General features: G+C 36.2%; 1 protein-coding gene across 3 annotated transcripts in view; it reads right to left on the bottom strand.

Annotated features, from left to right (window-relative positions):
• The window catches only part of LOC106065811 (uncharacterized), a 42,529-nt gene extending 22,463 nt beyond the window's left edge, over window positions 1–20,066 (bottom strand). Inside the window, exons 1-4 of one of the 3 annotated variants that reach the window (XM_056030887.1) lie at window positions 19,719–20,066; window positions 18,461–18,702; window positions 7,835–7,971; window positions 4,650–4,789 (exon numbers count right to left, since the gene is read on the bottom strand). In XM_056030887.1, coding sequence (XP_055886862.1) covers window positions 4,650–4,789; window positions 7,835–7,971; window positions 18,461–18,544 — 361 coding nt within the window. In that variant the 5' untranslated portion in view covers window positions 18,545–18,702; window positions 19,719–20,066. The remainder of the gene's footprint in view (window positions 1–4,649; window positions 4,790–7,834; window positions 7,972–18,460; window positions 18,703–19,718) is intronic. The other 2 variants (XM_056030885.1, XM_056030886.1) reach the window with 2 other exon arrangements.
• Between the last annotated feature and the right edge of the window lie 1,381 nt (window positions 20,067–21,447).

The following is a 21,447-nucleotide window of genomic DNA, read 5'->3' as shown; positions in this document are numbered from 1 at the left end:
AATATGGAAAACGCCAATCCTAAGCGCGATTTTAAAAAAAAAAACGGCATTATGCAATACCCGTAATTGTGGAATCTAGTGAAAGAAGCTTCTCGTGCCTCAAACTAATGAAGATTTACTTGAGGTCAACAATTCTCGTAGATAGATTGAAACATTTGGTAATTCTTGCTATTGAGCATGATCAATGTAGGAAGTAGAATTTGTATGATATACTGTATGACTTCGCTACACGCAAGGCTCGTAAAGAAATGCTGAACGTAGTACAGAATCATGTCATCGATAGCAAAAATCCAAACATGCAATAAAGATTAAAGAAAGGTAACTCTTGTCAGTACAGCGTTTCATTTTATTCTAACGTGTTAATTTTTGTTTATAATAATAATAATATTAATGCTCAAAAACTTAAATATAAGCTCTAGGAAAAAAAAAAAAGTTAGTCTTTTGTTTAATTGTTATTTCATTCCTTAATATTACTGGATACATCCACTAGTTTCATTACATGAATAAGTAGTATGAGTGAAGATTAAATTTTACTACGTTGATGTGATGTACGAAAGTGTGTAGGTTATAGATTAAGGCAGCTGCCTTCTTAATCTATATGATGAATCTATAGTGACGGGTTAATACCATTAGTTCACCACCTTCACCTCTCTTGTTTTTTATCGCCTCCTAAATGACGTAGGGTAACTCTAGTCCGTCCAACTTGCAAAAATAAAAGAGGGATCTTTTCTTTACGTGGTGTATAAACTGTTAAATCATGAAGAGAATTATATAGAGAGAGACTAGTCGACCGGCAGCGTAGCAAACGCGCAATTTTGCAGGGCCGGCATTTGGCCACTGCAACCTATGCGACCGCTGTGGGCCCCGCACTTTCATAGGACCCGCGCTAATTCTAGGTGCATAAATTATTAAATTAAAACATTTTATAACTTATGACAGATTTCCCGCTGCCTCCTGTTGATTAACCAGGAGCTCTTGAAAATCTACTGAAATTGCAAAATATACGAAAAAGTCATGGAAATCTCCGGAAATTATTAAAAATCTTTTGAAAACTCCTACAAATCTCCTGAAATATATGGACAAAAATTGACATTTTGGGGTGTCATTCAATATGGAAAACGCCAATCCTACGCGCGATTTAAAAAAAAAAACGGCATTATGCAATACCCGTAATTGTGGAATCTAGTGAAAGAAGCTTCTCGTGCCTCAAACTAATGAAGATTTACTTGAGGTCAACAATTCTCGTAGATAGATTGAAACATTTGGTAATTCTTGCTATTGAGCATGATCAATGTAGGAAGTAGAATTTGTATGATATACTGTATGACTTCGCTACACGCAAGGCTCGTAAAGAAATGCTGAACGTAGTACAGAATCATGTCATCGATAGCAAAAATCCAAACATGCAATAAAGATTAAAGAAAGGTAACTCTTGTCAGTACAGCGTTTCATTTTATTCTAACGTGTTAATTTTTGTTTATAATAATAATAATATTAATGCTCAAAAACTTAAATATAAGCTCTAGGAAAAAAAATTAAGTTAGTCTTTTGTTTAATTGTTATTTTATTCCTTAATATTACTGGATACATCCACTAGTTTCATTACATGAATAAGTAGTATGAGTGAAGATTAAATTTTATTACGTTGATATGGCGTTGGGATATATGTAGATTATAGATTAAGGCAGCTGCCTTCTTAATCTATATGATGAATCTATAGTGACGGGTTAATACCATTAGTTCACCACCTTCCCTCTCTTGTTTTTTATCGCCTCCTAAATGACGTAGGGTAACTCTAGTCCGTCCGACTTGCAAAAATAAAAGAGGGATCTTTTCTTTACGTGGTGTATAAACTGTTAAGCCATGAAGAGAATTATATAGAGAGAGACTAGTCGACCGGCGGCGTAGCAAACGCGCAATTTTGCAGGGCCGGCATTTGGCCACTGCAACCTATGCGACCGCTGTGGGCCCCGCACTTTCATAGGACCCGCGCTAATTCTAGGTGCATAAATTATTAAATTAAAACATTTTATAACTTATGACAGATTTCCCGCTGCCTCCTGTTGATTAACCAGGAGCTCTTGAAAATCTACTGAAATTGCAAAATATACGAAAAAGTCATGGAAATCTCCGGAAATTATTAAAAATCTTTTGAAAACTCCTACAAATCTCCTGAAATATATGGACAAAAATTGACATTTTGGGGTGTCATTCAATATGGAAAACGCCAATCCTACGCGCGATTTTAAAAAAAAAAACGGCATTATATTATGTTGTGCCCTAGAATAGGTTCTTCCATGAGTTAGTGGGAAAATTGTAGATTCCCCGACATTACTAGCAAAGGGATCTGGGGAGCGCTAGGAGCTCCACCAGCGCGAGGCAAAGCCCCGCGGCCAAGCACTATTTCTGATATTTAAAACCAACAAAATGCATATTCTGAGGTATCTACAGTGCATTTTCCTGCTATTAAAAAGTTTTATTTCAAAAACCTTATGTGCTATTCTTACTGACTTAGACTCTCCCACGCCGTTCGGAGCATTTGACGTCAAGCTGTTTCCATAAAAATCTGTCACTGGTAATGTCTGAAGCCTCTTCCCACCTACCATGAGGACCTTCATGAAAGAGTGGCGTCAAGTTGTACTAGGATATCATTGCAACTCTTCTTATGCGTAATTCATTTTGTCGGAGAACATGTCCCGCAAACCTCATGCGTCGTTCTCTCACAATCTTACTAAGGGGTCGACTCCCAGTTCGGCATAGGATTTCCTTGATTTAGACCCGATCTCTATAACTGACTCCTAAATTCTGTCTTAGCCATCTTTGTTTAGCCACATTTAGTGTTTTTCGATTTCGGTAGATGACTATTCACTGCAGTTTATTAGTGGAGCCCTGCCACTGGTAAAAATGTGTAACCTCTCTTGAATACGCTCTTGGAATTAAGTGACTGTAGTTTGCTGTAGATTTTATATCGAAAAGGGAAGTTTTATCGTCAAAATCTTCTGTTGGGGGTTTTCCACCACAAAATGCTCTGTAGGGGGATCTTAGACTCAAAACCATCTAGAGGGGTTTTAAGCTTTAAAAAAAAAGCCATCTGTAGAAGAAGGGTTTAAACTAAAAACTCCCAATTGGCTTGGCTACGCTCAAATAATTTTAGTGTGTAATTTGCTTTTTTTTTATATTGGAGATGTATCTTAGCATCAAACCCCTCTGAATGGGGTTTAAACTCAAAACCCCTTTCGGCAACGCTCATAGCATTTTGAGTGCGTAATTTGCTTTTTTTCTTACACTGAAGATGTATTTTTTATCCTCAAACCCCCCTGGCGGGGGGTTTAAACTCAAAACCCCTTTGACTACGCTCATAGATTTTAGAGTGAGTAATTTTCTTTTATTTATATTGAAGAGGTACTTTTTAGCTTCAAACTCCATTGGAGGGGAGTTTAAACTCAAAACCCCTTAGACTACACTCATAACATTTTTAGTGTATAATTTGCTTTGTTTCTATTATTAAAGAGGTATTTTTTACCTTCAAACCCCATTTAGCTACACTCATAACATTTTGAGTGCGTAATTAGCTTTTTTTATATTAAAGAGGGGGTTTATCGTAAATTTTAGACGGGGTTTTAAAATTAAAATCTTCCTTAACTGTGCTCTTGAAATTAGGGGATTTTCGTTTGCATTTTTTGTTGTTTTGTTTTATAGAAGAGGGGGAGTTAACTGCAAAAACCCCAGGTAGAGGGTTTAAAACTCAAAACCCCTGGTAGGGGGTTTTAAACTCAAACCGCAAAAACCCAGGTAGGGGGCTTAAAACTCAAAACCCCTGGTAGGGGGTTTTAAATTCAAACCCCTAGTTGGGGTTTTAAAACTCGAACCCCTCTGGTAGGGGGTTTAAACTCGAACCCCCTGGTAGGGTTTTTTAAACTCGAACCCCCCTGGTAGGGGTTTTTAAACTTGAACCCCCTTGGTAGGGGGCTTTTAAACTCAAAACCCCTGGTAGGGGGTTTTAAACTCAAAACCCCTGGTAGGGTGTTTTTAACTCAAAACCTCTTTGGTTGTGCTGGGGCAAGTGATGGTTTAGTATTTGAATCTCACCTAAAATAAACAAAATCAAAGCAAAAAAATCAATCACTAAATTCCCACTCCCCCCCCCCAGGGGGGGGGATTTCATTTCGGGGGGGGGTGAACCCCAAACCCCCCCCCCGGCTACGCCCATGATATATATATATATATTCGCTGTACTTATAACATTATTATTTCGTTGAATTGTTTACAAAACCCTCTCAGTGACTATATCGACAGTGATACGCAAATAGAGACACGCGGGTAACATATGGCTAGTATATATGTATATAACCTAAAAGCGAAGTTCCCTTGTAAATTAATATATATATATATATCCCCCTTTTTAATTTGGCCCTCCTATTGAATGACTTGACAATGAGAATTTAGGTAGACCACATATGGCTACTGTTTAATATTACTTATTTTTGTCTGTCTGTCTGTCTGTTTGTCTCTCTTTCGCTCTCTCAAATAAATAAATAAATAAATATACATGTATATATATATATATATACAGAGAGAGAGAGACAGACAGAGTAAGAGAGAGAGAGAGAGAAAGAGAGAGAGAAAGAAAGAGAGAGAGTCTTACATACTTTGAAGTTTTCCCATCATCCCTTCTGACACAGAAGAAAATGACGTCATCTTCATGCTGACGTCACCGCCGTTTCCAATTTTTCCTGATTCCAAATCGTCACAAATGGCTGGCGTGCTGATGTAGGTGGACGATCTGTTTCTAGGTTTGATATGAATAGAGTGGAAACATTATTTCTGATACACTGTTTGATATGAATAGAGTGGAAACATTATTTCTGATACACTGTTTGATATGAATAGAGTGGAAACATTATTTCTGATACACTGTTTGATATGAATAGAGTGGAAACATTATTTCTGATACACTGTTTGATATGAATAGAGTGGAAACATTATTTCTGATACACTGTTTGATATGAATAGAGTGGAAACATTATTTCTGATACACTGTTTGATATGAATAGAGTGGAAACATTATTTCTGATACACTGAATAAAACCAAAAATAGTTTTAATTTTTTAAAATAGAAGATAGATACCATTTAAATTAGAGATAGACAGACAGACAGTATAGACAGACAGACAGTCTAGATAGAGAGATAGAAAATGGGTTAAGCTAAAATGTCGGTGGTATCTTCAAACAGACGATTGTATTTTGCAATCTGAAGCTTAAGCTCTATTTTTAATCTACCTTTTAAAAACAAAAGAACGGAACTATTCTATTTGTGCATTCATTAGATATGTTAAATGTAGACATAATTTGGGAGACATCTACAATTCATTAGATATGTTAAATGTAGACATAATTTGGGAAACATCTACACTTCATTAGATATGTTAAATGTAGACATAATTTGGGAGACATCTACAATTCATTAGATATGTTAAATGTAGATATAATTTGGGAAACATCTACAATTCATTAGATATGTTAAATGTAGATATAATTTGGGAAACATCTACACTTCATTAGATATGTTAAATGTAGACATAATTTGGGAAACATCTACACTTCATTAGATATGTTAAATGTAGACATAATTTGGGAAACATCTACAATTCATTAGATATGTTAAATGTAGGCATAATTTGGGAAACATCTACAATTCATTAGATATGTTAAATGTAGACATAATTTGGGAAACATCTACAATTCATTAGATATGTTAAATGTAGATATAATTTGGGAAACATCTACACTTCATTAGATATGTTAAATGTAGACATAATTTGGGAAACATCTACAATTCATTAGATATGTTAAATGTAGATATAATTTGGGAAACATCTACACTTCATTAGATATGTTAAATGTAGACATAATTTGGGAAACATCTATAATTGATTAGATATGTTAAATGTAGACATAATTTGGGAAACATCTACAATTCATTAGATATGTTAAATGTAGACATAATTTGGGAAACATCTACACTTCATTAGATATGTTAAATGTAGACATAATTTGGGAGACATCTACAATTCATTAGATATGTTAAATGTAGATATAATTTGGGAAACATCTACAATTCATTAGATATGTTAAATGTAGATATAATTTGGGAAACATCTACACTTCATTAGATTTGTTAAATGTAGACATAATTTGGGAAACATCTACAATTCATTAGATATGTTAAATGTAGACATAATTTGGGAAACATCTACAATTCATTAGATATGTTAAATGTAGACATAATTTGGGAAACATCTACAATTCATTAGATATGTTAAATGTAGATATAATTTGGGAAACATCTACACTTCATTAGATATGTTAAATGTAGACATAATTTGGGAAACATCTACAATTCATTAGATATGTTAAATGTAGATATAATTTGGGAAACTTCTACACTTCATTAGATATGTTAAATGTAGACATAATTTGGGAAACATCTATAATTGATTAGATATGTTAAATGTAGACATAATTTGGGAAACATCTACAATTCATTAGATATGTTAAATGTAGACATAATTTGGGAATCATCTACACTTCATTAGATATGTTAAATGTAGACATAATTTGGGAGACATCTACACTTCATTAGATATGTTAAATGTAGACATAATTTGGGAAACATCTACAATTGATTAGATATGTTAAATGTAGACATAATTTGGGAAACATCTACAATCCATTAGATATGTTAAATGTAGGCATAATTTGGGAAACATCTATAATTGATTAGATATGTTAAATGTAGGCATAATTTGGGAAACATCTATAATTCATTAGATATGTTAAATGTATGCATAATTTTGGAAACATCTACAATTCATTAGATATGTTAAATGTAGACATAATTTGGGAAACATCTACACTTCATTAGATATGTTAAATGTAGGCATAATTTGGGAAACATCTACAATTCATTAGATATGTTAAATGTAGACATAATTTGGGAAACATCTACAATTCATTAGATATGTTAAATGTAGACATACTTTGGGAAACATCTACACTTCATTAGATATGTTAAATGTAGACATAATTTGGGAAACATCTACAATTCATTAGATATGTTAAATGTAGACATACTTTGGGAAACATCTACACTTCATTAGATATGTGTAGACATACTTTGGGAAACATCTACACTTCATTAGATATGTGTAGACATACTTTGGGAAACATCTACACTTCATTAGATATGTGTAGACATAATTTGGGAAACATCTACACTTCATTAGATATGTGTAGACATAATTTGGGAAACATCTACACTTCATTAGATATGTGTAGACATAATTTGGGAAACATCTACACTTCATTAGATATGTGTAGACATAATTTGGGAAACATCTACACTTCATTAGATATGTGTAGACATACTTTGGGAAACATCTACACTTCATTAGATATGTGTAGACATACTTTGGGAAACATCTACACTTCATTAGATATGTGTAGACATAATTTGGGAAACATCTACACTTCATTAGATATGTGTAGACATAATTTGGGAAACATCTACACTTCATTAGATATGTGTAGACATAATTTGGGAAACATCTACACTTCATTACTCCTCCTTCCCTTCTCTCTGCACTGACAGCTCTCGAGGGAGCGGGGGGGGATGGGAGGTTCTTGGAGGAAGAATTTTTCACTCAGAGTGACAGAACGACCTCAGAGGATTAGAAATTTAACATTAGCATTCTAGTCTCTGCCCCTCACTCGTTGCACAAAACAAACACACACACACACACACACGCATTCATGCAGACACACTTAGACTTACTTTTGTCTATTCTTAATAATGGAAGTGATGACCATGACAAAGAAAGCGATGATGAGCATAATGATGACCACGATAACTCCGACCAGCCACTCGGGAAGATGATCTCCTACTACATCATCATGGCTGTTTGTCTCGTGCTGGGGACATAGAATGGGTTACCATGACAACAAGAAATTTCTATTAAACTCGATGACTCGTCTGTGTTCAAGTTAATTAGATTTGTTCACGAGTTCTTTTCCAGTTCTAAATTTCTACACTACGTAACACTTTATTTCCTGGACAATAGTTAAACCGCTGGCCCAATGAGGACAAACTGTAAGAATACAATAGTTAAACTGCTGGCCCAATGAGGACAAACTGTAAGAATACAATAGTTAAACTGCTGGCCCAATGAGGACAAACTGTAAGAATACAATAGTTAAACTGCTGGCCCAATACGGACAAACTGTAAGAATACAATAGTTAAACCGCTGGCCCAATGAGGACAAACTGTAAGAATACAATAGTTAAACTGCTGGCCCAATGAGGACAAACTGTAAGAATACAATAGTTAAACCGTTGGCCCAATGAGGACAAACTGTAAGAATACAATAGTTAAACCGCTGGCCCAATGAGGACAAACTGTAAGAATACAATAGTTAAACCGCTGGCCCAACGAGGACAAACTGTAAGAATACAATAGTTAAACCGTTGGCCCAATGAGAACAAACTGTAAGAATACAATTGTTAAACCGCTGGCCCAATGAGGACAAACTATAAGAATACAATAGTTAAACCGCTGACCCAATGAGGACAAACTGTAAGAATACAATAGTTAAACCGCTGGCCCAACATTTAAATCCGGAAAGTTAATACAACTTTTCATTTTCTCTTTCCACACACTTAGATCCGAACATGAAAGCAGTTCAACAATTATTTGTCTTTCTCTGATAGAGTACAACGAAATGTTTCAAGACAAGAAAAACATCTTAAAAAAAGACAATACCCGATTCCTACAACTTATCGATTATTTTTCTCTTCCTAACTAATGAATGATAGATTTAATTTGTTTAAAAAAAAGGGAATTTCACCCTAAACCATCCCCCCACTCTCTAGAAAGATTCATGGTATAGAGAATGTATAGATGAAAATCTATGGCCATATTACATGATCTTCGGGGCTCGCAAAGACCTTCCTTCAGGAAACAGTACCAGGAAAAAGAAGAAGAGGCAGATAGAGAAAGCGATGGGAGGACAATATAAAAGAATGGACGGGTCTGCCATTGAAAGAGGTTCTAAACAAGGCAAAAGACCGGGATGAATGGAGAAAGACGGTCGACGAGTCATGCTTTGTGCCCCAACGGTCCAACAGGCTCAGGGATAGGTAAAGGTAATAGATCTACTAGACGTTATAAAATTCCAACATTTGACCTGTAGATCTAGACTTAGAAGACGATCCCCAAAATGTTCCTGAACATTCATTTTGTGTAAACTCTTGACGAATAGAATGCCTTCATGCGGAACTACCCGAAGACGTAGAGTCCGTTCCAGGGAAATATTTTCTAGCTCTCTAGCCAAATTTAAATGGATTTCTTTTGATCATTTGAAAAATTGTAAAGGTCGAACTAGAGTTTTCCCAGTGTGGCCAACTAGTTAGTCATTCTTTTCCCAACGATATACATCGATTGTCGAATTTCTAGGAAAATCGCTAGATCCGTTTCCGAGATCCGTTTCCACCCATGTTTTTTTTAGCGCACCCAACCAGAAGTTTCCACGAATGTACGAGTTGAATAGAGGTTGGTTGTTGATCCTGTGAGGTAGGCGAGTGCCTGTCATGTAAATAAATTTATTTTCAATCTGCAGACGGGTGATTTTGTCATTGCATTGTTGTATAGTAGTGATGAGTAGATTAGTGGTATCGCTGTGATGTGTAGATCAGTGGTATCGCTGTGATGTGTAGATCAGTGGTATCGCTGTGATGTGTAGATCAGTGGTATCGCTGTGATGTGTAGATCAGTGGTATCGCTGTGATGTGTAGATCAGTGGTATCGCTGTGATGTGTGTTATTGAAATAGAAACGGACTTAGTTTGTCAAATTTTGAATGTCTCTTTGGTGAAAGGTTTTGATTCTTTGTTCATCTGTATCAGCAAAAAAAGGGCAGCAAAGATTACGATTACTAAGAAAACTGTCCTCGTTTAATGTTAGCGAAAACGCCTTGGCTATGTTTTATCACGCTCACATCTGCAATATTCTAAGTTTCAATATCACTGCCTGGTATGGCAATCTGAGCATTAAAAATAAACTTTATAGAATCCTAAATGCTGCAGGTAAAATCATTGGCAAAAAACAAACCCCATTTGGGCAGTTGTTTGAGACAAACATCTATAAAAAAGCTAACAAGATCCTCGAAATAAAGAATCACTCTTTGTGTCAGGATTTTGTGATTTTACCATCACAGAAGAGATACAAGACACCGATAGCAAAGACATACAGACACAAACACTCTTTTGTTTCCCTGGCAATCAAATCATTAAATAAGAACAATCTGGTATAAACTTTGTCACATGTAAATTATGAATGAGTCTGGTGTGAATGTACACTTTGGTTTCTTATAGTTATAATGTTTTTTGTTTGGTGTAATGCACAAATTGTAAGACAAATTTCCATACGGATAATAAAGATTATTATTATTATTATTATCTCATTTCACTAAGGATTTTGTTTTTGCTCTTATTTATTGTTGACAGTGCAGATCTGATACACAAGAAAAGAATGGCTTTTGGAATTGATGCTTCAACTAATGGCAAGGGCTTCAACGAGAAAAACCGCTAACTGATCAGTGAATATGTTGTTGACTGATCAGTGAATATGTTGTCGACTGAACAGTGAATATGTTGTTGACTGATCAGTGAATATGTTGTTGACTGATCAGTGAATATGTTGTTGACTGAACAGGGAATATGTTGTCGACTGATCAGTGAATATGTTGTCGACTGATCAGTGAATATGTTATCGACTGATCAGTGAATATGTTGTCGACTGATCAGTGAATATGTTGTCGACTGAACAGTGAATATGTTGTTGACTGATCAGTGAATATGTTGTTGACTGAACAGTGAATATGTTGTCGACTGAACAGTGAATATGTTGTCGACTGAACAGTGAATATGTTGTCGACTGATCAGTGAATATGTTGTTGACTGATCAGTGAATATGGTGTCGACTGAACAGTGAATATGTTGTCGACTGAACAGGGAATATGTTGTCGACTGATCAGTGAATATGTTGTCGACTGAACAGTGAATATGTTGTCGACTGAACAGTGAATATGTTGTCGACTGAACAGTGAATATGTTGTCGACTGATCAGTGAATATGTTGTCGACTGATCAGTGAATATGTTGTCGACTGAACAGTGAATATGTTGTTGACTGAACAGTGAATATGTTGTCGACTGAACAGTGAATATGTTGTCGACTGAACAGTGAATATGTTATCGACTGAACAGTGAATATGTTGTTGACTGATCAGTGAATATGTTGTCGACTGATCAGTGAATATGTTGTCGACTGAACAGGGAATATGTTGTCGACTGAACAGTGAATATGTTGTCGACTGAACAGTGAATATGTTGTTGACTGATCAGTGAATATGTTGTCGACTGATCAGTGAATATGTTGTCGACTGAACAGTGAATATGTTGTCGACTGAACAGTGAATATGTTGTCGACTGAACAGTGAATATGTTGTCGACTGAACAGTGAATATGTTGTCGACTGATCAGTGAATATGTTGTCGACTGAACAGGGAATATGTTGTCGACTGAACAGGGAATATGTTGTCGACTGAACAGGGAATATGTTGTCGACTGAACAGTGAATATGTTGTCGACTGATCAGTGAATATGTTGTCGACTGAACAGTGAATATGTTGTCGACTGAACAGTGAATATGTTGTTGACTGAACAGTGAATATGTTGTCGACTGAACAGTGAATATGTTGTCGACTGAACAGGGAATATGTTATCGACTGAACAGTGAATATGTTGTCGACTGATCAGTGAATATGTTGTCGACTGAACAGTGAATATGTTGTTGACTGATCAGTGAATATGTTGTCGACTGATCAGTGAATATGTTGTCGACTGAACAGGGAATATGTTGTCGACTGAACAGTGAATATGTTGTTGACTGATCAGTGAATATGTTGTCGACTGAACAGTGAATATGTTATCGACTGATCAGTGAATATGTTGTCGACTGATCAGTGAATATGTTGTCGACTGAACAGTGAATATGTTGTTGACTGATCAGTGAATATGTTGTCGACTGATCAGTGAATATGTTGTCGACTGAACAGGGAATATGTTGTCGACTGAACAGTGAATATGTTGTTGACTGATCAGTGAATATGTTGTCGACTGAACAGGGAATATGTTGTCGACTGAACAGTAAATATGTTGTTGACTGATCAGTGAATATGTTGCTGACTGATCAGTGAATATGTTGTCGACTGAACAGGGAATATGTTGTCGACTGATCAGTGAATATGTTGTTGACTGATCAGTGAATATGTTGTCGACTGAACAGTGAATATGTTGTCGACTGAACAGTGAATATGTTGTCGACTGATCAGTGAATATGTTGTCGACTGATCAGTGAATATGTTGTCGACTGAACAGTGAATATGTTGTCGACTGAACAGTGAATATGTTTTCAACTGAACAGTGAATATGTTGTCGACTGATCAGTGAATATGTTGTCGACTGATCAGTGAATATGTTGTCGACTGATCAGTGAATATGTTGTCGACTGAACAGTGAATATGTTGTCGACTGATCAGTGAATATGTTGTCGACTGAACAGTGAATATGTTGTCGACTGATCAGTGAATATGTTGTCGACTGAACAGTGAATATGTTGTCGACTGAACAGTGAATATGTTGTCGACTGAACAGTGAATATGTTGTTGACTGATCAGTGAATATGTTATCGACTGAACAGTGAATATGTTGTCGACTGATCAGTGAATATGTTGTCGACTGATCAGTGAATATGTTGTCGACTGATCAGGGAATATGTTGTCGACTGAACAGGGAATATGTTGTCGACTGATCAGTGAATATGTTGTTGACTGAACAGTGAATATGTTATCGACTGAACAGTGAATATGTTGTCGACTGATCAGTGAATATGTTGTCGACTGATCAGTGAATATGTTGTCGACTGATCAGTGAATATGTTGTCGACTGATCAGTGAATATGTTGTCGACTGAACAGTGAATATGTTGTCGACTGATCAGTGAATATGTTGTCGACTGAACAGGGAATATGTTGTCGACTGATCAGTGAATATGTTGTCGACTGATCAGTGAATATGTTGTCGACTGAACAGTGAATATGTTGTTGACTGAACAGTGAATATGTTGTTGACTGATCAGTGAATATGTTGTCGACTGAACAGTGAATATGTTGTCGACTGAACAGTGAATATGTTGTTGACTGATCAGTGAATATGTTGTCGACTGAACAGTGAATATGTTGTCGACTGAACAGTGAATATGTTGTCGACTGAACAGTGAATATGTTGTTGACTGATCAGTGAATATGTTGTTGACTGATCAGTGAATATGTTGTCGACTGAACAGTGAATATGTTGTCGACTGAACAGTGAATATGTTGTCGACTGAACAGGGAATATGTTGTCGACTGAACAGTGAATATGTTGTCGACTGAACAGTGAATATGTTGTTGACTGAACAGTGAATATGTTGTCGACTGAACAGTGAATATGTTGTCGACTGAACAGGGAATATGTTGTCGACTGAACAGTGAATATGGTGTCGACTGAACAGTGAATATGTTGTCGACTGAACAGGGAATATGTTGTCGACTGAACAGTGAATATGTTGTCGACTGAACAGGGAATATGTTATCGACTGAACAGTGAATATGTTGTCGACTGATCAGTGAATATGTTGTCGACTGAACAGTGAATATGTTGTTGACTGATCAGTGAATATGTTGTCGACTGATCAGTGAATATGTTGTCGACTGATCAGTGAATATGTTGTCGACTGAACAGTGAATATGTTGTTGACTGATCAGTGAATATGTTGTCGACTGATCAGTGAATATGTTGTCGACTGATCAGTGAATATGTTGTCGACTGATCAGTGAATATGTTGTCGACTGAACAGTGAATATGTTGTCGACTGAACAGTGAATATGTTGTCGACTGAACAGGGAATATGTTGTCGACTGAACAGTGAATATGTTGTCGACTGAACAGTGAATATGTTGTCGACTGAACAGGGAATATGTTGTCGACTGAACAGTGAATATGTTGTTGACTGAACAGTGAATATGTTGTCGACTGAACAGTGAATATGTTGTTGACTGAACAGTGAATATGTTGTCGACTGAACAGTGAATATGTTGTTGACTGAACAGTGAATATGTTGTCGACTGAACAGTGAATATGTTGTCGACTGAACAGTGAATATGTTGTCGACTGAACAGGGAATATGTTGTCGACTGAACAGTGAATATGTTGTTGACTGAACAGTGAATATGTTGTCGACTGAACAGTGAATATGTTGTCGACTGAACAGTGAATATGTTGTCGACTGAACAGGGAATATGTTGTCGACTGAACAGTGAATATGTTGTCGACTGAACAGTGAATATGTTGTCGACTGAACAGTGAATATGTTGTCGACTGATCAGGGAATATGTTGTCGACTGAACAGTGAATATGTTGTCGACTGATCAGGGAATATGTTGTCGACTGATCAGGGAATATGTTGTTGTTTTGTATTACCGTCAGGTGGACCCTTGGTCTGGAAACCAACGATGGATTAAAAAACAATAATTTCTTACAATTAAGTTCTGAGACCAATAGATTTACTTCACTTCCTGTTTTCTCCATTGAGCGAAACAAAAAAAAAGTTTATAAATAGATGCACGTGACTCTGTTACTCGAAAATTAAAAAACAAACAAACACGTTTTTTGTAACCGATCTCTAAATTCTTTAATCCGTCTGAGCCATTTTTGTTGAGCCACATTCAGCCCTTTCTCGACTTAGGCAGACGACTTCCATGTCTTGCATGCATAAGTCGGTGTCACAAGTTGGCAATCGTTTTGGATCTGTTTTAGTCTCAAGCTTGTCCAAACAGGTGGCAGCCCCTGACTTTCATGTTCGGCATACTACATCATGATAGGCTGATCATGGTAACTGGGAACTTATCCAGCTCTAAGTGATGAGGGCACCCTTTGCCTCCTAGCCCACTCGCATAATTTTAGTCTTATATAAGTCTATTTTTGGTGCCTGTCTGTCTAGGCTCTCCGTCATTTCTTGAGGTCGTCTCAACAGAATAATGCTGAAATTTTGCCCGGGACAGGGAGGAGGGTATTGCTCCTCAAATATTGTAATTTGTCAAGTTGCCCCTTTTGAAAGCTTTACATCAATCCTTTTTGCCAGTTCTTGGGGACTTTAGAAGTTTGTAAACAGAAATTTAAGAGACCAGTCATTGTTAACAAGGCACTGCTTGCCACGTTTTAACATTTCTGCTGACACTATATGTAGATCTGGTGCTTTATCGCACTTTCGGAATGCACTAGCCACAGTAACCTCTTCTGTTGTGACTGAATATGTCTTGACATTGAATTCATTGTGTGTCTAAAATGTGATTGTTGTCATTCTATTATTTATAAAAGTCGTAATTGAATTAAGTGTAAAGAAGAAACTATTTATATATGCAATACTCATATTGAATTATTTGTATATGCGGTATTTGCATTGAATTATTTTTTTGAAGTAGAAGTCGAAATACATACATTATTACTCAATTTAGTGTTTGTCTCACTCAAATGAAAGAAGGGGGCCCACCATCATATTGTTGAGCCCGGGCCCATGAACATCTTGCTACGCCATTGAGCCGTGTAAGTACTACATGAGGATCTCCATGGCTAAATCCGTTGGAGGCAATGACTTTAAATTTAGTAATGAGCTTGAGCTGAGTTATGGTTCTTATGGTCCCAGACGTTATATGTGAACATCTTGTCTCCCCCTCTACACTATATGTGGCAACATACAGATATAAATACATTCAAGGACCTTACATTGCAAGAGAAAGTGATCCTACCAATAAGACACCAATGGACCTAGCCAAAGAGCTAATCTTGTAAGTTTCATGCAACTAGCAAAAATCTGAGTAATGATGAGAGACTGTACTAAATAAACCGTATACACACGACTAGATGTTCCTAGCATTACAATGATAATGATAATCATATTAAAAGTAGACTAAGACATCGTGTTAAAGACCCTCTTCAACCATCAACCATTGTATTCACTGGCGGATCCAGGGGGGGCGGGGCGGTAGGGGCGCTCGCCCCCCCCCCCCACTCGACCGACCGGGGGGGGGGCGGACGAATTATAGTATAGAATTCACACAATTTGTATGCGAATTTATTACTTATGTTAATAATATATACTAATTATTTATATTTCAACCTATTTTTAGATTATTTCGGCCCCCCCCTTCTAGTATTTTGGCCGATTTGGTAGGGTCGGGAGGGGGCGATGGCATCAATCCGCCCCCCCCCCCACCTTAAACTTTCGAGTGGGTGAGGGCTGTCCTATTTATTTGTAGAAATCACAGCTAGCTAACAGAATCAATTAAATATCTATATGATTAAAACTTGTTATTGGTATTTTAACCGGTCTTCATATATAATTTCGTTCACCTGTTGGCCGATTGGAAGGGGAAGAGCGAATACCTCTACCGCCCTTCCCATCTAAACCCTTTGAGTGGGGGAGGGGCGGTCCTACTTTTATGGAGAAATCATAGTATGTGAACAAAATTAGTCGAATATCTATATAATATAAACAGGTGGAAGTGCGATACATGCAATCCCCTTCCCCCCATCGGACAAATCAATACTTTTTCTTTTTGTATTATAGTAAGAAATTACAAAATTACAAAAATCTGTCACTAATATAATTTATATATGCTATAAAGTAAATTCTTTTATCGAGTCGCCCAACCCCTATTCTTTAATGCAAAATGCAATCAATAGCAGAAATTATAAAAAGGAGCGAGAATTAATCGTTTTCATTTTACCGCCCTTCCCCTTTCCAGACAGAGTTTGTGTAATTTGACATGAATTTATCATAACTATTTTAAGAAAGACTTTGCTTTGGAAAAGTTAAAATTCAAACGAAATTTTTCAATATATCAGTCACGGTTGAGATTAGTTCAAAAGCCAGATAAACTTTTCCTAGTCGACTTTTTTCAACCTTTACTCTATCTCATATTTTTCTAGTTAAATAAATTTAGGACTATAACTCACAATTTATGCTAGAATTTTATTGAATATTATTAATCGAATTTTTTTTTCGGCGGCGATCCTCAAAGCCTTAATCTAAATATGTGGGGTATCTAATCTTTTCAAAGAACAAATCAGTTGTATTTGCAATGTATTAAGGGACTATAAATTCATATTAGAATATTTTTCTCATTATTCAAAAGGCATTTTATAATAGAATGAATAATGAGATGTAGGTCAGGAGAATGCGTTACTGCAGTGAAGAATGCCAGAAAACGCTTTTAGCGTCTAGGCTTCGCCCCGAACCTCACTGATGAATAATAAGCTGTAGATGTCAGAAGAATGCGTTTCTGCAGTGAGAAATGCAAGAAAACGCTTTTGGGCGTGGGGGCTTCGCCCCGAACCCCACTTAAGAAGCTTACAGCGCTCTCCCAGACCCCCAAGCTTGCAAGAGAAAGACTGTTTCTTTTTCTGTTTTTTTCGCCGAAGATTGAGAAACAGTCTTATTTTATTCTCATATATATATACATGCTGTACGCACGTTTATGCATAGGGTTAGGTTTTACTGGGCGTTAGGGTTAGGGTTTGGAAAAAAATCGCCCCCCCCCCATTCCAAAGTTCTGGATCCGCCAGTGATTGTATTCTGGTGCTGTTATTGTGCGATACACGGCATGCTTATTCATCTTGACTTAGGAAATGGACCTATCTTTCTTCCTACGCCAATATCATAGCCATCATGGATCTAGCACCATAGAGCTCTTGTTCATTTCTTGACTTTCAAGAATAATATGAAACATTGTACCCGATACATCTTTCGCTGGTGTCAGTGAGACTAGAACATGCTATAAGTGAAGTGATCTTTGAGCACTCTTATTGGAAAATCAACTATCATGCTATAAAGACTACTGACCAATAACTCTAGACTTTAAAGAAGATCTGTATCAAACTATAATGACTACTCACCCCTAAAATTTGGTTATATGTATGAAACAATGGAAACTACTCACCCCTAAAATTTGGTTATATGTATGAAACAATGGAAACTACTCACCCCTAAAATTTGGTTATATGTATCAAACAATGGAAACTACTCACCCCTAAAATTTGGTTATATGTATCAAACAATGGAAACTACTCACCCCTAAAATTTGGTTATATGTATGAAACAATGGAAACTACTCACCCCTAAAATTTGGTTATATGTATCAAACAATGGAAACTACTCACCCCTAAAATTTGGTTATATGTATCAAACAATGGAAACTACTCACCCCTAAAATTTGGTTATATGTATGAAACAATGGAAACTACTTACCCCTAACTGCAGGTTTGGAAGGTCTGAATGAAACAACTGTTCCAGATCCTCGTCTATATGATAGTCCACATCATTGTCCGACATTGTGAGAAACAATTTCTGGACCACTTTCTTGAAAAGTTTAAATTGAAATGTTTCCTTGTGAACTGGTCTGGAAATAAGCTATCGTCTCAGTGGCAACCCCAGTCGTGGACAATCCATCATCACTTATCACATATTTAGCTATCTGTTACTGATAAATACTGATAAATTGTATTACACAGTGTAATAGATCTATATATAAAAATATGTACAATCATGGCCTTGAATTATATCCGCTTTATTCAAATCTCTATTCCTTTTATTCATTGCGATAACAAACAAATCCATTTGACAAATTATTTTTCTATATCAATCTATTCACATAAATATCTAATTGGCCATGCGTAGACTAGAGCTAATGTAAAAGTTTATTTCAATGCATGGACAGAGAGAATGTCTTTGCTTTAATAAATGTATGATCTCCCTTATTACCCCAGTGGTTAATCCAATTCCATTGACAAGATCGTGGAACTATATACATTTATATATACACAAACTGATTTGTTGAATGTTTCAATATCTATACATTTACAATCAGATTGAACTGCACCTACTAGTTGATGTACCCTATACCTGATTGGACTGCACCTACTAGTTGATGTACCCTATACCTGATTGGACTGCACCTACTAGTTGATGTACCCTATACCTGATTGGACTGCACCTACTAGTTGATGTACCCTATACCTGATTGGACTGCACCTACTAGTTGATGTACCCTATACCTGATTGGACTGCACCTACTAGTTGATGTACCCTATACCTGATTGGACTGCACCTACTAGTTGATGTACCCTATACCTGATTGGACTGCACCTACTAGTTGATGTACCCTATACCTGATTGAACTGCACCTACTAGTTGATGTACCCTATACCTGATTGGACTGCACCTACTAGTTGATGTACCCTATACCTGATTGGACTGCACCTACTAGTTGATGTACCCTATACCTGATTGGACTGACCAATGTAGTTTCAAACATACGTTTAAGGACAACAAAAGAAAGACAGTGTTTAAAGGTTTCTTATTTATTTATTTGTTTCTTTGTTTGCTCTGACTCTTAAGTTATTAACAAAATATATTTAGTGCGTTGTTATAATGGTAATATTAATTCCTTTTACATCCTTTTTTTTTAAACCAATAATAAATATTAAAAGTAAAAATCTGTACTCACACTGTGTTGACTGTGGAATAATATTCAAATTAACATCAACCATTTCCTAATCCGTATATGAAGTCCAAACCTTAACTTTATGCTAAAGAGCCACTAGCCAGGAGTGTTCACGCAGGTAACTCCGTCTGAAAACACGTACAAACCAGATTTATTTCCCGTAGATATGTGTGCCTCCGCGTGTGTGTGCGTATGTCACAGAATGTCAGACATACTGCAGACATCTAGGAAAATGTCAAGTCCCCACCATGGAAGACAGTGACAGGCTTACTGCAGTCAGAACTAGTTGAAACACACAAATGAGGGGAACCTTTTGGTGTTGAAAGGGAGATCACCGCCAGGGATAGTCCTGTACTTCTGCCTTGCATTCCTCTTGCCCTGTGGTGACGACGTGAGAATATCCGCGGTCATTGAGCTCTCTTGGCAAGTCCATCTCGCTCACATAAGCCGATTCACAAAATTGTATCCGCTTAGCCGCTGTTCATAAGTCACCGATGACCACAGACCAAGGGTCAAACGAAAATGAGTGACAAAATCTACACACTAAAAAAAAAAAATATTGTTTTTAAAAGATTTTAAACAGTGAAAATCTCAGTTTTTGGACTGCCGTCTGCTGTGAAAAAAATATATAAAGAGAGTAGCTTCCCTTGGTGCTTAAACATAAGGGGATTGTCTAACAAATGTCTGTTTAAGATGGTGTTCAATTGTTTGCTATGTGATGTCACAACGCTGCATCGTCTGGACATTTTTTTTCCTCTTTCCTATTTTTAATTGATTGACAGTCCGTTGAAATATTTAAATGAAATTCAATAAAATTAATGTTGAATAAAACGTAAATAATTCAACTTATAATCCTATTATCAAACCACAATATCCCAGACTACAATGTAAATGTAAGGTTGTTTAAAATAATGTAGATATATATCATTCATAAGCGTATAACAAGCATGTTATGTAGTCTATGTATCTTCTGACTATGTGATTGAGTTTTTTGTATGACTATCATTGTTTTAAGATGTCTTGCTCAATAAAATGAACTGGTCCACGTTCTTTTCTTAGTCTAGTGGAAAGAATGGTTTGACTTCATCTTTCTCCTCATCATGGCAAAGTGTTCCTAAATAGAGCATAAACAGTTCATTTCTCTCAAACAATAATAAGCATTTGAGTTAGATTTTAAAAAATGTTTTCAGATAGCACTAGAACTTTTTAATTTATCACTATGACTATTCCTTGCTAGCTTTTTATTTATTATAAAATGTTATTCAGTAATTTTAGATTCAATTCCCCTCACAGGATGACCTAGAATAGGATAAATAATTTTATAGGTACATTTCTGTGTGGAAAAAAAATTTAAAGTTAGGTCTGAATGTAAAGTTATTGGTGTTGATGTTACAGTTAGGTTTGAATGTAAAGTTATTGGTGTTGATGTTACAGTTAGGTTTGAATGTAAAGTTATTGGTGTTGATGTTACAGTTAGATCTGAATGTAAAGTTATTGGTGTTGATGTTACAGTTAGGTCTGAATGTAAAGTTATTGGTGTTGATGTTACAGTTAGGTTTGAATGTATAGTTATTGGTGTTGATTTTACAGTTAGGTTTGAATGTAAAGTTATTGGTGATGATGTTAAAGTTAGGTTTGAATGTAAAGTCATTGGTGTTGATGTTACAGTTAGATCTGAATGTAAAGTCATTGGTGTTGATGTTACAGTTAGGTTTGAATGTAAAGTCATTGG

This window comes from Biomphalaria glabrata, chromosome 5, assembly GCF_947242115.1.
Source record: "Biomphalaria glabrata chromosome 5, xgBioGlab47.1, whole genome shotgun sequence".
Taxonomy (NCBI): Eukaryota; Metazoa; Mollusca; class Gastropoda; family Planorbidae; genus Biomphalaria; species Biomphalaria glabrata.
Note: the sequence above shows the minus strand (reverse complement) of the source record. Positions and strands in the feature narration are given on the sequence as shown.